Source organism: Rhinoderma darwinii, chromosome 11 (assembly GCF_050947455.1).
Source record: "Rhinoderma darwinii isolate aRhiDar2 chromosome 11, aRhiDar2.hap1, whole genome shotgun sequence".
NCBI classification, from domain to species: Eukaryota; Metazoa; Chordata; class Amphibia; order Anura; family Rhinodermatidae; genus Rhinoderma; species Rhinoderma darwinii.
The window spans coordinates 11133807-11153579 of NC_134697.1; the positions used below are offsets into that span (position 1 = coordinate 11133807).

General features: G+C 39.5%; 1 protein-coding gene across 1 annotated transcript; it reads right to left on the bottom strand.

The window, feature by feature from the left end:
- On the bottom strand, positions 1–1089 carry C3AR1 (complement C3a receptor 1). The gene has a single exon (XM_075842330.1). The coding sequence runs from the start codon at positions 1087–1089 to the stop codon at positions 1–3; it is 1089 nt and encodes a 362-aa protein (XP_075698445.1).
- Positions 1090–19773: the final 18684 nt, after the last annotated feature.

The following is a 19773-nucleotide window of genomic DNA, read 5'->3' on the forward strand; positions in this document are numbered from 1 at the left end:
TTAGAGGTCCACGCTGTTTTGGAGGGAGGTTTTAGTCCTGCTACGTTCAGTGGTTTTAGTCAGTTCTTCACTGAACGCACTTTCCATGAGCTGCCGCAAAGACTGACTCATCTTGGTCTTGAAGTCTTTGCCCATGAAGACGTAGAGTATTGGGTTGATGCAACTGTTGGAGAAAGCCAAGGCCACGGAGACGTTGTTCAATTTAATTATTATTTGGTTATGAACATACAACAAGACCATACCAATGATGTGGTAGGGTGCCCAGGTCACGCAGAAGGCCACGATGATGCCATATATCACCTTGGTCGTTTTTCTACCCACCTTGAGGAACCTACTGTTTTGTACTTTAAGAGCCAGACGAATGTAACAGGCGGCGATGATCAAGAGGGGGAACAAAAACCCAAATAACATACGTGTAACTGTAATGGTAACTTCGGCATTGGAGACTTGGGTGTCCATACCAAAGTGGTGGTTCTCAAAACCTGTAAACGGCAGGTCCGGATCATTAAGATCAAGTAAGTTCTCATAATTGGAATTAAAGTCATAATTATTGGAGTCATCAGGGTCACCGAATTGATACTCACAACTGGTGATGTTGTGGACTGTGGAGATCTGTCTATAGAGAAAGACAGGTAACGACATAATGAACGATAATATCCAAATAACCAGGCAGATAAGCCAAGCCGTTCGCAGGCTGCGGCGATTCTGAGCCCACACCGGCAAAACTACTTGAATGCAGCGATCAATGCTGATGGCCACCAAAGTGAAGACGCTGGCAAACATGTTGAGGATGACTACGGCCGGGATGATCTTGCAGAAAAAAGCACCATACAACCATTCCTTGTAATATAACTGGACGGTAGAGAATGGAAGAGACAGACAGCACATAAGGTCGGCCACAGCAAGGTTATAGAACCAAACGGTGTTCACTGTCTTCTTCATCTTGAAACCAGTTACCCAAAGTACCAGAATATTGCCGGGGACACCCACCAGAAAGGTGAAGGCATAAACTAGTGTCGTGAGTGCAGTCTCTTGGTTATAAGCATGTGGAAATGCTGGATCAATATTCTCATCACTTCCATTGAACATCCTGGTTACCTGCAAAAATATCAACATTTATTAGATATTTACTCATTTAAAAGTTTCCTAGATACCTAGACACATGTAAAAATCTGATGATTGTGTTTTAAGGGTAGCTCAGTTGAGTGGCTGAAAAGAGGGACACTTCACTGGACTCTTTACAGCAGCTGTAAATCAAGATGTTCATGGTTTACTGGACAGGAGTGTACGTCTGTAGTGCTGACACCTACTGGTAAATAAGAAAACTGCAGTAATGTATATTGACTATATAATAAAATTAAATTAAAAAAATCGAAAAGAAAATGATATGGTGTTTCTGCTGAATGGGCCGCAAATTTATGACGTGTGTGAGTAGGGTGTCTTTTGTGAATAATTTAATAAGTAAAGACTTTAAGGCCTTATTCACACATTTGCTGAATATTTTGCTTGCATTTTTTTGAGTTAAAACCAAAATTGGATCAAGGAGAGTAGACCTACTTGGCCTTCCTTTATATATTTCTTCTGTCCAGCTTCCGTTCCTGGTAAGTAAAATCTACAGCAAATCTGCGCTGTGTGAACGAGGTCTAAAACAATACATAAAGGGTTTGTCTGTTTGCAAAACCCAATTTCAAATACACTACTAGGGAATTCTGAATTAATAAAGGGTGTGTGGGTGGTTCCCCGTTCAGGAGCCGCATCTACTAACCAGAGTGGAGAGCAACTATAAAGAGTGTCTCATGCTCTGGAGGCCCTGGCACACGGCAGGACACGGACAGCCCACTGATTTCAATGTGAACTATGATATGCTTAATTTCACCCGTGGAGGCGCTGCAGGGGAATTAAACAATTGCTGCCATGTTCACCCACAGATTACATTTGGGGACTAAATAATACTATACTGCCATACACTGCAAAATAATACTATATTGCCATACACTGCCAAATAATACTATACTGCCATACACTGCAAACTATAAATATACTGCCATAAACTGCAAAATAATACTATACTGCCATACACTGCAAACTATAAATATACTGCCATAAACTGCAAAATAATACTATACTGCCATACACTGCAAACTATAACTATACTGCCATACACTGAAAAATAATACTATACTGCCATACACTACTAAATAATACTATACTGCCATACACTGCAAACTATAACTATACTGCCATACACTGCAAACTATAACTATACTGCCATACTCTACTAAATAATACTATACTGCCATACTCTACTAAATAATACTATACTGCCAAACACTGCAAAATATAACTATACTGCCATACATTGCTAAATAATACTATACTGCCATACACTGCAAAGTATAACTATACTGCCATACACTACTAAATAATACTATACTGCCATACACTGCAAAATATAACTATACTGCCATACACTACTAAATAATACTATACTGCCATACACTACTAAATAATACTATACTGCCATACACTGCAAAATATTACTATACTGCCATACACTGCAAAGTAATACTATACTGCCATACACTACTAAATAATACTATACTGCCATACACTGCAAAATATAACTATACTGCCATACACTCCTAGATAATTATATACTGCCATACACTGCTAAATAATACTATTCTGCCATACACTGCTAAATAATACTATACTGCCATATACTGCAAAATATAATTATTCTGCAATACACTGCAAAATAATACTATACTGCCATACACTGCTAAATATTACTATACTGCCATACACTGCAAAATATAACTATACTGCCATACACCGCTAAATAAGAATATACTGCTATACATTGCTAAATAATACTATACTGCCATACACTGCAAAGTATAACTATACTGCCATACACTACTAAATAATACTATACTGCCATACACTGCAAAATATAACTATACTGCCATACACTACTAAATAATACTATACTGCCATACACTACTAAATAATACTATACTGCCATACACTGCAAAATATAACTATACTGCCATACACTACTAAATAATACTATACTGCCATACACTACTAAATAATACTATACTGCCATACACTGCAAAATATTACTATACTGCCATACACTGCAAAGTAATACTATACTGCCATACACTACTAAATAATACTATACTGCCATACACTGCAAAATATAACTATACTGCCATACACTCCTAGATAATTATATACTGCCATACACTGCTAAATAATACTATTCTGCCATACACTGCTAAATAATACTATACTGCCATATACTGCAAAATATAATTATTCTGCAATACACTGCAAAATAATACTATACTGCCATACACTGCTAAATATTACTATACTGCCATACACTGCAAAATATAACTATACTGCCATACACCGCTAAATAAGAATATACTGCTATACATTGCTAAATAATACTATACTGCCATACACTGCAAAGTATAACTATACTGCCATACACTACTAAATAATACTATACTGCCATACACTACTAAATAATACTATACTGCCATACACTGCAAAATATAACTATACTGCCATACACTACTAAATAATACTATACTGCCATACACTACTAAATAATACTATACTGCCATACACTGCAAAATATTACTATACTGCCATACACTGCAAAGTAATACTATACTGCCATACACTACTAAATAATACTATACTGCCATACACTGCAAAATATAACTATACTGCCATACACTCCTAGATAATTATATACTGCCATACACTGCTAAATAATACTATTCTGCCATACACTGCTAAATAATACTATACTGCCATATACTGCAAAATATAATTATTCTGCAATACACTGCAAAATAATACTATACTGCCATACACTGCTAAATATTACTATACTGCCATACACTGCAAAATATAACTATACTGCCATACACCGCTAAATAAGAATATACTGCTATACACTGCAAAATAATACTATACTGCCATACACTGCTAAATAATACTATACTGCCATACATTGCAAAATATAACTATACTGCCATACACTGCTAAATACTATACTGCCATATACCACAAAATAATACTATACTGCCATACAACACATACACCAATAGATAATACTATACTGCCATACAATGCTAAATAATACTATACTGCCATACATCACTAAATACTATACTGCCATATACCACTAAATAATACTATACTGCCATACAATGATAAATAATACTATACTGCCATACATCACTAAATACTATACTGCCATATACCACTAAATAATACTATACTGCCATACAATGCTAAATAATACTATACTGCCATACACCACTAAATAATACTATACTGCAATACAATGCTAAATAACTCTATACTGCCATACACTGCTATATAATACTATACTTCTATACACTGCAAAATATAACTATACTGCCATACACCACTAAATAATACTATACTGCCATACACCACTAAATAATACTATACTGCAATACAACATATACACCAATAGATAAAATAGATAATACTATACTGCCATGCACCACTAAATAATACTATACTGCCATACATCACTAAATACTATACTGCCATATACCACTAAATAATACTATACTGCCATACAATGCTAAATAATACTGTACTGCCATACACCACTAAATAATACTATATTGCCATACACTGCTAAATAATACTATACTGCAATACAATGCTAAATAACTCTATATTGCCATACACTGCTAAATAATACTATACTACTATACACTGCTAAATAATACTATACTGCCATATACCGCTAAATAATACTATACTGCCATACACTGCTAAATAATACTATACTACCATACACCGCTAAATAATACTTTACTGCCATACAATGCTAAATAATACTATACTACCATACACCGCTAAATAATAGTATACTGCCATACACTGCTCTAAATAAAAATATACTGCCATACACCGCTAAATAATACTATACTACCATACACTGCTAAATAATACTATACTGCCATACACTGCTAAATAATACTATACTGCCATACACTGCTAAATAATACTATACTGCAATACAACGCTAAATAAATCTATATTGCCATACACCGCTAAATAATATTATATGCAATACAATGCCAAATAACTCTATAATGCCATACACTGCTGAATAATACTATACTGCCATACACTGCTAAATAATACTATACTGCCATACACTGCTAAATAATACTATACTGCCATACACTGCTAAATAATACTATACTGCCATACACTGCTAAATAATACTATACTGCCATACACTGATAAATAATACTATACTGCCATACACTGATAAATAATACTATACTGCCATACACTGCTAAATAATACTATACTGCCATACACTGCTAAATAATACTATACTGCCATACACTGCTAAATAATACTATTCTGCCATATACCGCTAAATAATACTATACTGCCATACATCCCTAAATAATACTATACTGCCATACACTGCTAAATAATACTATACTGCCATACACCGCTAAATAATGCTATACTGCCATACACTGCTAAATAATCCTATACTGCCATACACCGCTAAATAATGCTATACTGCCATACACCGCTAAATAATATTATACTGCCATACAGTTGAAATAATATTATACTGCTTAACACCGAAAAAAATAACACTACTGCTATACACCGATAGATAATATTATATGCAATACAATGCCAAATAACTCTATAATGCCATACACTGCTAAATAATACTATACTGCCATACACTGCTAAATAATACTATACTGCCATACACTGCTAAATAATACTATACTGCCATACACTGCTAAATAATACTATACTGCCATACACTGCTAAATAATACTATACTGCCATACACTGATAAATAATACTATACTGCCATACACTGATAAATAATACTATACTGCCATACACTGCTAAATAATACTATACTGCCATACACTGCTAAATAATACTATACTGCCATACACTGCTAAATAATACTATACTGCCATACACTGCTAAATAATACTATACTGCCATACACTGATAAATAATACTATACTGCCATACACTGATAAATAATACTATACTGCCATACACTGCTAAATAATACTATACTGCCATACACTGCTAAATAATACTATACTGCCATACACTGCTAAATAATACTATTCTGCCATATACCGCTAAATAATACTATACTGCCATACATCCCTAAATAATACTATACTGCCATACACTGCTAAATAATACTATACTGCCATACACCGCTAAATAATGCTATACTGCCATACACTGCTAAATAATCCTATACTGCCATACACCGCTAAATAATGCTATACTGCCATACACCGCTAAATAATATTATACTGCCATACAGTTGAAATAATATTATACTGCTTAACACCGAAAAAAATAACACTACTGCTATACACCGATAGATATTACTATACTGCCATACATTGCTAAATAATACTATACTGCCATACATCGATAGGTAATACTATACTGCCATACACTGCTAAATAATAGTATACTGCCATACACTGCTAAATAATACTATACTGCAATACACCGCTAAATAATACTATACTGCCATACACTACTAAATAATACTATACTGCCATACACTGCTAAATAATACTATACTGCCATACACCACTAAATAATACTGTACTGCCATACACCACTAAATAATACTATACTGCCATACACCACTAAATAATACTGTACTGCCATACACCGCTAAATAATACTATACTGCCATACACCGCTAAATAATACTGTACTGCCATACACCGCTAAATAATACTATACTGCCATACACCACTAATTAATACTGTACTGCCATACACCGCTAAATAATACTATACTGCCATACACTGCTAAATAATACTATACTGCCATACACTGCTAAATAGTACTATACTGCCATACACTGCTAAATAATACTATACTGCCATACACTGCTAAATAATACTATACTGCCATACACTGCTAAATAATACTATACTGCCATATACTGCTAAATAATACTATTCTGCCATATACCGCTAAATAATACTATACTGCCATACACTGCTAAATAATACTATACTGCCATACGTCGATAGGTAATACTATACTGCCATACATTGCTAAATAATAGTATACTGCCATACACTGCTAAATAATACTATACTGCAATACACCGCTAAATTTACTATACTGCCATACACTACTAAATAATACTATACTGCCATACACTGCTAAATAATACTATACTGCCATACACCGCTAAATAATACTGTACTGCCATACACCACAAAATAATACTATACTGCCATACACCACTAAATAATACTGTACTGCCATACACCGCTAAATAATACTGTACTGCCATACACCGCTAAATAATACTATACTGCCATACACCACTAAATAATACTGTACTGCCATACACCGCTAAATAATACTATACTGCCATACACTGCTAAATAATACTATACTGCCATACACTGCTAAATAATACTATACTGCCATACACTGCTAAATAATACTATACTGCCATACACTGCTAAATAATACTATACTGCCATACACTGTTAAATAATACTATACTGCCATACATCACTAAATAATACTATACTGCCATACACTGCCAAATAATACTATACTGTCATACACTGCTAAATAATACTATACTGCCATACACCGCTAAATAATACTATACAGCCATACACTGCTAAATAATACTATACTGACATACACTGCTAAATAATACTATACTGCCATACACTGCTAAATAATACTATACTACCATACACTGCTAAATAATGCTATACTGCCATACACTGCTAAATAATACTATACTGACATACACTGCTAAATAATACTATACTGCCATACACTGCTAAATAATACTATACTACCATACACTGCTAAATAATACTATACTGCCATACACCGCTAAATAATACTATACAGCCATACACTGCTAAATAATACTATACTGACGTACACTGCTAAATAATACTATACTGCCATACACTGCTAAATAATACTATACTACCATACACTGCTAAATAATACTATACTGCCATACACCGCTAAATAATACTATACAGCCATACACTGCTAAATAATACTATACTGACGTACACTGCTAAATAATACTATACTGCCATACACTGATAAATAATACTATACTACCATACACTGCTAAATAATACTATACTGCCATACACCACTAAATAATACTATACAGCCATACACTGCTAAATAATACTATACTGACATACACCACCAAATAAGGCTAAGTGATATTAGTTTGGTACAGAAAAAAGTGTAGAAAAAAATCCTCCAGCTCACCTTGTCACAAGAAAGTCAGCACACGGATCCTCGTGTCGGCACACGCCAGAAATACTTCAGAAACAGGAGGGTTGGATCCAGCGCTGTAGATACGATGTCTGTTAAAACGGGAGTCTGTTCCCAAGTTTTATTTTATCTTGATTAAAATCGTAGCAAGTGAGCTACGTGTAGTGGTTGAAGTGACAAGTGGGTATTGTCCAAATCCAGGGGGAAGAAGAAATATAGGCGGTAGCCTACGCGTTTCAGACCTTCTCTAGGTCCTTAGTCATGGCTTATGGTGAACCATAAGCCATGACTAAGGACCTAGAGAAGGTCTGAAACGCGTAGGCTACCGCCTATATTTCTTCTTCCCTCTGGATTTGGACAATACCCACTTGTCACTTCAACCACTACACGTAGCTCACTTGCTACGATTTTAATCAAGATAAAATAAAACTTGGGAACAGACTCCCGTTTTAACAGACATCGTATCTACAGCGCTGGATCCAACCCTCCTGTTTCTGATATTAGTTTGCTCCTGGTTGATTTCAATGGTTTCCGTTTGTCTCCGTTGTGCAAGGGTTCCGTCGTTTTGACGGGATGAATACCATAGTCGACTATGGTATCTTTCACGTCTGGCATCATCTGCCGCACCAAGAACCATCTGTGCCGAAGTCTCTGCTACACCTCGTGTCTGTCTGGACTCTTACAGGTACCCTTGTGCTAAAGACTTTTTGCATAGACTGTTGTTTGGTCAGCTGCCTCTCTGCTATGGTGAAGCGGCCTAGTGGGTCCACATACCCCAGGACAGATAGATAGATTAGATAGATAGATAGATAGATAGATAGATAGATAGATAGATAGATAGATAGATAGATAGATAGATAGATAGATAGATAGATAGATAGATAGATAGATAGATAGATAGATAGATATGAGATAGATAGATAGATAGATAGATAGATAGATAGATAGATAGATAGATAGATAGATAGATAGATAGATAGATAGATAGATAGATATGAGATAGATAGATAGATAGATAGATAGATAGATAGATAGATAGATAGATAGATAGATAGATAGATAGATAGATAGATAGATATGAGATAGATAGATAGATAGATAGATAGATAGATAGATAGATAGATAGATAGATAGATAGATAGATAGATAGATAGATAGATAGATAGATGATAGATAGATAGATAGATAGATAGATAGATAGATAGATAGATAGATAGATAGATAGATAGATAGATAGATAGATAGATAGATAGATATGAGATAGATAGATAGATAGATAGATAGATAGATAGATAGATAGATAGATAGATAGATAGATAGATAGATATGAGATAGATAGATAGATAGATAGATAGATAGATAGATAGATAGATAGATAGATAGATAGATAGATAGATAGATATGATAGATAGATATGAGATAGATAGATAGATAGATAGATAGATAGATAGATAGATAGATAGATAGATAGATAGATAGATAGATAGATAGATAGATAGATAGATAGATAGATAGATAGATAGATAGATAGATAGTTAGATAGATAGATAGATAGATGATAGATAGATAGATAGATAGATAGATAGATAGATAGATAGATAGATAGATAGATAGATAGATAGATAGATAGATAGACAGATAGATAGATAGATAGATAGATAGATATGCTAGGAGAGGGAGAAGTTACATGGGGGGATGCCGAGGGAGCACCGAGGGGGGGGGGTCGTGAGGGAAAGTGTCACAACGATCACATGCCCAGAGACCACGCTGATTTGTCTCTGGAGAGAGAGACAGCTTTGTCAGGGAGCTAAATGCAGCTACATAGCGGAAAACAGTGTTGATATGCAGGACGCTTTGGAACATTCCTGCAGAGGTAATTGCGGACCGCCCGGACGTTTATGGTCCCTGGGCGGTCCCCAACTGATTAAATACACTTCCTAGCTAAAAATGTTGTTCACACAAATCACACATTACGGACGTAAGTCCCGGCCTGATTGTGTGTCTAATGCAGTGGCGGATCATCATTAGGGCAATTCGGGCGGCCGCCCGGGACCCAAGGCTCCCAGGGGGCCCATGGCCGCCTGAACCGCACATGACCGCACGGACCCCCTCATGCCTGGTGGCGTCGCTAGCACCGGAGGGGGCCCCGGTGCTAGCGGCAGCCACATTCATTTGTATCTGAGACCTCAGGACCACTGGCGTAGCTATAGGGGTCGCAGCGGTCGCAATTGCGACCGGGCCCCGAAGCCAGGGGGGCCCGCGGCCCCCCGCACCACATCAATAAAAAGTTACTATAGTAACTCGGGCCGCGGGCCCCTGTTACTATAGTAACATACTTTACTTACCTTCCTTGTTCCGGATCGCAGCGGAGGTCCTGACGTCAAGCGCTGTGCGCAGCGCATGACGTCACAGCGCTATGCGCCGCGCACAGCATCGAGACGACAGAACTCCCGCCGCGGCCGAAGAGGAAGGTAAGGTTAGCCCTGACTGGCGGGGTCCGACTCCCGGGACCCGCCAATCAGCTGTTTTGAAGGGGCCGCAGCACTCGTATGAGAGCTGCTCCCCTTCATTCCTGTCACTTCATTCCGGTCACAGTGTGAATCCGTGTCGGCGATTCACAGTGTGAGTGAGTAGTGAAATGAAGGGGAAGCAGCTCTCGTATGAGTGCTGCGGCCCCTTCAAAACAGCTGATTGGCGGGTCGCGGGAGACACATCAGCTATTGATGGCCTATCCTGAGGATAGGCCATCAATGTTTAGGGACTGTACAACCCCTAAGCCTACGATGTAGCAGGTTTAGGGGGCCCATGAGACAGGATCACAGATGGTGTGATCCTGTCTGCTGGGCCCTGTATCTAAGCCAATCACATGGTAGGCTTAGATACATGGCCCATGCGTGATCCTTTCTGCTGGGCCCTGTATCTAAGCCAATCACATGGCAGGCTTAGATACATGGCCCATGTGTGATCCTGTCTGCTGGGCCCTGTATATAAGCCAATCACATGGTAGGCTTAGATACATGGCCCATGTGTGATCCTGTCTGCTGGGCCCTGTATCTAAGCCTACCACACTGTAGGTTTAGATACAGGGCCCCAGCACACAGTAATCTTATACTGTATAAGATTACTGTCTGCTGGACCCTGTATCTAAGCCTACGTTGTGGTAGGCTTAGATACAGGGTCCCACAGACTGTATCACACATGGGCCCTGTATCTAAGCCTAACACACGTGTTACTAATCATTTTTTGTGTGTTTTCTTACAGGTTCGGTCGTTGGACTACGGCGGATTCCAGGACTACTTCGATGACAGCTTTTTTTTTTATTATCAATAAAATGGTTAATGAAGGTTGTGTGGGGTTTTTTTTTATTTCAATAAAATATTTTTTCTATGTCTTTGTGTTTTTTTTTAAACTATATTACTACCGCCTTAGTAATGGCCGCCGGCTGATTGACGACGTCCATTGCTAAGGCGGGGCTTAGTGTTAGCCGATGCAGAGGCCAACACTAACCCCCTTTATTACCCCGGTATCCACCGCCACCAGGGGTGCTGGGAAGAGCCGGGTACGATCCAGTACCTGACCATCTGTAGTGATGGTCGGCCACTGGGGTGGCCGCAGGCTGGTATTATCAGGAGGGGAAAGGCCAAAAACAGTGGCCCTTCCTACCCTGGTGATGCTAGGCTGCTGCTGCTTTATTGTATCTGGCTGGTTATGAAAAATGGGGGGGACCCCACGTCATTTAAAAAAAAAAAAAAAAAAAAATAATTGGAAAGGACGATGTGGGTTCCCCCCCAATTTTCATAACCAGCCAGATACAACACAGTAGCAGCAGGCAGCATTACAAGGGTGGGAAGGGTCACTGTTTTTGGCCTTCCCCAGCCTAATACTACCAGCCTGCGGCCACCCCGGTGCCTGCCCGTCACTACAGATGGACGGGTACTGGTTCGTACCCGGCTCTTCCCAGCACCCCTGGTGGCGGTGGGTACTGGGGTAATAATGGGGGTTAGTGTAGCCTCTGCACCTGCTAACATTAAGCCCCGCCTTAGTAATGGAGGTTGTCAATCAGCCGGCGGCCATTACTAAGGCCTCATGCACACGACCGTAAAAACTCCCGTTATTACGGGTCGTAATTACGACCCGTAATAACGGGCTCATAGACTTCTATTGGCGATGGGTGCCTTCCCGTTTTCTCACGGGAAGGTGCCCGTGCCGTTGAAAAAGATAGAACATGTCCTATTTCAGGCCGTAATAACGGCACGGACAGTCCATAGAAGTCTATGGAGCTCTCGTAATGACAGGTGGCTACATGTGTGCACCCGTCATTACGGCAGCGTTGCTAAGCGACGTCAGTAAATAGTCACTGTCCAGGGAGCTGAAAGAGTTAACTGATCAGAATAAACCTATAAAAAATAAAAACAAAAGACGTTCATACTTACCGAGAACTTCCTGCTTCCTCCAGTCCGGTCTCCCGCACGTTGCCTTGGTGACACGTCCCTCTTGACATCCGGCCCGACGTCCTGGATGACGTTTCAGGCCATGTGACCGCTGCAGCCAATCACAGGTCAATCACAGGCTGCAGCGGTCACATGGACTGCCGCGTCATCCAGGGATGTCGGGCTGGATGTGAAGAGAGGGACGCGTCACCAAGACAACGGCCGGGTAAGTATGAATTTCTGTAACTTTTATTACAGAAAAGGCTGTCCCTTCTCTCTATCCTGCACTGATAGAGAGAAGGGGCTGCCGATTAGTGCAGTGCTATTTTGCCGCCAAAAACGTGCCTGTAAATACGGGTGGAATACGGGTGACACCGGACCCATATTTACGGGCACGGGTTCATAAATACTGGTGCAAAACGGGTCGAATACGTGTGACACCGGACCCGTATTTATGCCAGTATTTACGGGTGGGAAAAAATACGGTCGTGTGCATGAGGCCTAAGGCGGTGTTAATAAAGTTTAAAAAGATACAAGCACATAGAAAAAATATTTTATTGAAATAAAAAAACACAACCCTCATTAACCATTTTTATTGAGAATAAAAAAAACGCCATCATTGAAGTTCTCGAATCCGAAGTCCCACAACCGAACCTGTAAAAAAAACACAAACACACAAAAATAATCAGTAACACATAAAGAAGCAAAATTACTATTCTTACCTTTCCTGGGTCCAGCGCTGGAGCCGCAATGTCAGCGAGCTGAGCCCTGTATCTAATCCAATCATGTGTGATACTGTCTGCTGGGCCCTGTATCTAATCCTATCATGTGTGATACTGTCTGCTGAGCCACTGTATCTAATCCTATCATGTGTGATACTGCCTTCTGAGCCACTGTATCTAATCCTATCATGTGTGGTACTGTCTGCTGAGCCACTGTATCTAATCCTATCATGTGTGGTACTGTCTGCTGAGCCACTGTATCTAATCCTATCATGTGTGATACTGTCTGCTGGGCCACTGTATCTAATCCTATCATGTGTGATACTGCCTTCTGAGCCACTGTATCTAATCCTATCATGTGTGATACTGCCTTCTGAGCCACTGCATCTAATCCTATCATGTGTGATACTGTCTGCTGAGCCACTGTATCTAATCCTATCCATAGTTTATAGGGTCGTAGTGTTATAGATATGCTATGCTGTCTCATATACACACTTTTTTTGGGGCGGACACATATGTATTGGGGCTATTTCCCTGACATTTTAAGCCCTGAGGGTATGTTCACACGGCAGCGTCTGTTACGGCTGAAATTATGGTGCTGTTTACAGGAGAAAACAGCACCGTAATTTCAGCCGTAATGGCATGTGCAGGCGTCTTTCGCTGCGTCCATTACGGACGTAATTGGAGCTGTTTTTCTATGGAGTCCATGGAAAACGGCTCCATTTACGTCTGAAGAAGTGACAGGCACTTCTTTGACGCGGGCGCCTTTTGACAGCGGCGCGTAAAAAAAAATGACTGTCGGCACAGAACATCGTAAGACCCATTCAAATGAATGGGCAGATGTTTGCCAACGCTTTTGAGCCGCATTTTCGGACGTAATTCAATGCTAAAACGCCCGAATTACGTCCGTAAATAGGGGGTGTGAACCCAGCCTTAGTGACGCCCCGGCTGCTAGTGCTGCATTGTTGGGTCACTTAGGAGACCCAGCGATGCAGCTGGGTCGGCCATGAGGAGTTTGCGGGGGGGGGGGCCCAGTAAGAATTTTTGCATCGGGGCCCATGAGCCTTTAGCTACGCCCCTGCTCAGGACTCAGATACAAATGAATATTACAGGCTGCAGGCCTTGTTAGGCCTGCAGCATATAAGGCGCTGGGAAGCCTCCTTGCTCAGGCTTGCGTTATGAGGTACTACATCACGCCGGTCTGCACATGCGTCTAGTCCGGAGGATTCACATGCATCCAGCTGGAGCGGCCACCACGCTGCAAGGTAAGTAATATATATTTGGGGATATACAAGGGGGAGGGTAGCGCTGTGTGGGCCTATATACAAGGGGTAGGGGAGCGCTGTGTGACACTATATACAAGGGGGGAGCGCTGTGTGCACTATATACAAAGGGGGAGCACTGTGTGCACTATATACAAAGTGGGGAGCGCTGTGTGCACTATATACAAAGGGGGAGCGATGTGTGCACTATATACAAGGGGGGAGCGCTATGTGGCCCTATATACAAGGGTGGAAGCACTGTGTAGCCCTATATACAAGGGGGGAGCAGTGTGCACCATATACAAGGGGGGAGCGCTGTGTGCACTATATACAAAGGGGGAGCACTGTGTGTACTATATACAAAGTGGGGAGCGCTGTGTGCACTATATACAAAGGGGGAGCGATGTGTGCACTATATACAAGGGGGGAGCGCTATGTGGCCCTATATACAAGGGTGGAAGCACTGTGTAGCCCTATATACAAGGGGGGAGCAGTGTACACCATATACAAGGGGGGAGCGCTGTGTGCACTATATACAACGGTGGAAGCACTGTGTAGCCCTATATACAAGGGGGGAGCAGTGTGCACCATATACAAGGGGGGAGCGCTATGTGGCCCTATATACAAGGGGGAGCGCTAAGTGGCCCTATATACAAGGGGGGAGCGCTATGTGGCCCTATATACAAGGGGGAGCGCTAAGTGGCCCTATATGCAGGGGGAGCGCTGTGTGACACTATATACAAAGGGGGGGCTGTGTAGCACTATATACAAGGGGGGGCTGTGTAGCACTATATACAAGGGGGGGCTGTGTAGCACTATATACAAGGGGGGGCACTGTGTAGCACTATATACAAGGGGGGGGCTGTGCGGCGCTATTTACAGCGGTATGTTACATAGTTACATAGTTTGTAAGGTTGAAAAAAGACACATGTCCATCACGTTCAACCAAGGGAAGGGAAAGGGGAAGTAAAAACATTGTACACATAGGAGCTAATATTTTTTTGTTCTAGGAAATTATCTTTGCCTTTTTTGCAGCATCTCCTGTCCCTGCTGTGACGGCTCCTGCGGTGATTATTCCATAAATTCACTGTTCCCACAGTAAAGAAAGCTTGTCGCCTCCGCAGGTTGAACCTTTCTTTTTACAGACGGAAAAATTGTGTTGCGCTCTTTACAGGGGGGGGCTCTGTGGTGCTATTTACAAGAGGGGGTGGGCTGTATGGCGCTATCTATAGGGGGCTGTGTGTAACGGTCTATACAGGGGGGATGTGTGTGGTGCTAGCTATAGGGGGGATGTGTGATATATACAGGGGCTGTGTGTGGCATTAAGTACAGGGGGCTGTGTGTATGTGGTGTTTTACAGTGTATGGTATTATTATATTCAGGCGCGCAGTGTTTGGTGCTATTATATTTAGGGGCACAGTATGTGGCACCATGATAATTTTATCTTCGTTTATAGGTGTGGAAATGTTGGAAAAGTGAGGAGTCGAAGACATCAGACATTCTGCAAATTCTGCAGAAATGGGTCATGGCCGGGAGAAGTCGTCATGAGCTCTGGACCGGATAGAGAAGAAAATAGGAAAAAAACTACTAGAATCTGAGACGTAATCACCTGTGAGTCACTAGATTTATAGAGAATCTGTCACCTCTCCTGACATTATTAGAGGAAATCCTTGTATTTCACAAAAAGTCTTTCTGCAGTCCAGGACTGATAGTCAATTCGCCTTGTCAGGAGGATGTGTCCCTGCACAGTGTGATATTGTCAGTATGTAGGGACACAGCCCTGTGACAAGGGGAATCATAACACCCATTTGTTAATGCTTGCCCAAAAAAGGTAGTGTTAAAAATAGTTACTGCGTGGCAGGGCGGCGGTGCGGAAGGGGGGCCCAAGTTTGGGTAACAGCCCAGGGCCTATAGTCTACTTAATCCGTCACTGGTCTAATGCCCTGACCTAACTACATCAAAGGGCCCAAAACCCTGGCTCAATCACAGTCTTCCTATGATACTGTTAGTCCGATCATTAATTATCATTCATTATTACAACCTCTGCCGTGAAATGTTCTAAATAGTTTCCACAAATCACGTCTTTAAAGGCTCTGTACACCTTTGCAGGGCAGTTTTTTTATTATTATTTTTTTAATAGTGAGGAGTGTTTGGTGTAACTTTATAGTTAGTTTTTATTAAAAATTTGTTTTACTTTTTGAGATACAGCTGCTCTATATTCTCCATACATAGTAGCTGTATGTAGTGCTAAATCTTGCTCCCGTCAGGTCTGCGGGACTGACGGGTTCAGTGACAGCGGGTCCTGCGGGTCTTTGACAGTTCATAACTTAGATATGATAGATTACAGGTGGATCTCTAAATTGCAGGACCCGCTTGCACTGAACACGTTAGGTCCGCGGGACTGACGGATTCAAGTCATAGCGAAAGATATAGCTGTTCTGTATACAGGATGCAAAGCAGCTGCATCGCAAAAAGTAAAACGTTTATAAAGTTACACCAAACACACTGACTGACCTGTTTAACAAAAAAATTAAATGCCCTGCACAAGTGTACATAGCCTCTAATTATATATTAGGAGCCATAGTGTAAAATGTATTAAAAATAATCGTAATTAGTGAGTAGTGTTTCTGTATGTTTTATGTTTGTAAAAATGTCAATAAAAAATTATTTGATTAAGAAAAAAGAATCATAATTACTATACAAGTCATTGAAAATATGTATTTAAAATATATAGACAGGATATAATATATATATATACATAGATCGTTTTATAAATTATATATATGATGTTATGATAAATGGTATTATAAAGTAAACATGTAAATATATATTTTATCTATCTATCTATCTATCTATCTATCTATCTATCTATCTATCTATCTATCTATCTATCTATCTGTCTCATATCTATCTATCTATCTATCTATCTATCTATCTATCTATCTATCTATCTATCTATCTATCTATCTATCATCTATCTATCTATCTATCTATCTATCTATCTATCTGTCTCATATCTATCTATCTATCTATCTATCTATCTATCTATCTATCTATCTATCTATCTATCTATCTATCTATCTATCTATCTATCTATCTATCATCTATCTATCTATCTATCTATCTATCTATCTATCTATCTATCTATCTATCTATCTATCTATCTATCTATCTATCTATCTATCTCATATCTATCTATCTATCTATCTATCTATCTATCTATCTATCTATCTATCTATCTATCTATCTATCTATCTATCTATCTATCTATCTATCTATCTCATATCTATCTATCTATCTATCTATCTATCTATCTATCTATCTATCTATCTATCTATCTATCTATCTATCTATCTATCTATCTATCTATCTATCTATCTCATATCTATCTATCTATCTATCTATCTATCTATCTATCTATCTATCTATCTATCTATCATCTATCTATCTATCTATCTATCTATCTATCTATCTATCTATCTATCTATCTATCTATCTATCTATCTATCTATCTATCTCATATCTATCTATCTATCTATCTATCTATCTATCTATCTATCTATCTATCTATCTATCTATCTATCTCATATCTATCTATCTATCTATCTATCTATCTATCTATCTATCTATCTATCTATCTATCTATCTATCTATCTATCTATCTATCTCATATCTATCTATCTATCTATCTATCTATCTATCTATCTATCTATCTATCTATCTATCTATCTATCTATCATCTATCTGTCTATCTATCTATCTCATATCTATCTATCTATCTATCTATCTATCTATCTATCTATCTATCTATCTATCTATCTATCTATCTATCTATCTATCTCATATCTATCTATCTATCTATCTATCTATCTATCTATCTATCTATCTATCTATCTATCTATCTATCTATCTATCTATCTATCTATCTATCTATCTATCTATCTATCGTTATGCTGTACCTGGAATAATAAATGATCCTCGCCAAACTTGAGATGACAGCAATGACTGTGATCTGCGTTCTGGGGATATATCTGGACTTGTCGCCGTCCTCACTGTTCTCTCAATAGTTTATCTTTTTAGCAATGTGTCATAACTTCCTTCCTGTCTGATATCTTGAAGATGCGAATTTGCATTCTATCATAAACTTTATTTTATTTGGATCCAGATGTCTCGGGGGATTCGAATATTTTCCGGTATATTATGGGTTATTTATTTATTTCTCCAAGTACTCAGGAATAATTATTTAAAAAGCTGGTATAACGCCCATTGAAGGACATCAGTATTGTATCCGTATTCCAAAGGAGTTGTCTTACGTTCCTCCCTAGAAGACCATCAGTATTGTGCCCCTTCCTCAGGCTTATATCAACCAGGTATGAACATGAGGAAGGGACCTGTCCGGTCCTTAAACGTGTAGTGTGTGACAATAAAATACCTATACCTAAGTAATATACTTCCATTAAATAATTACCTGCGAGGCGCCCTGTCCCGTATGCTGTACTTTTTCTCCCTTATACCTGAAGGGGCACTACTATACCGCCGATCAGACACCACTCTAACTCCGATGGTGCACTTCTATACCTCCAATGTGGCACTACTATGCCTCTGATGGGGCACTGCTATACCGCCGATGGGGCACTACTATACCTCAGATCGGACACTGCTATACCTCTGATGGTGCACTACTATACCTCCGGTGGGGTACAACTATACCTCTGATAGGATACTACTATACCTCAGATGGGGCACTACTATACCTTGGATGGGGAACTACTATACTTTGGATGGGGAACTACTTTACCTCCGATGGGGCACTACTATACGCTGCTCCCTGTAGATATTACCACAGACTGCTCCCTGTAGATATTACCACAGACTGCTCCCTGTAGATAATACCACACACACTGCTCCCTGTAGATAATGCCACCCACTGCTTCCTGTAGATAATTCCACAGTGCCTGCTGTAGATAATGCCACATG

Coding starts and splice junctions, on each gene's coding strand:
- C3AR1 (XM_075842330.1), bottom strand. CDS start 1,089: ATGTTCAATGGAAGTGATGAGAATATTGATCCAGCATTTCCACATGCT.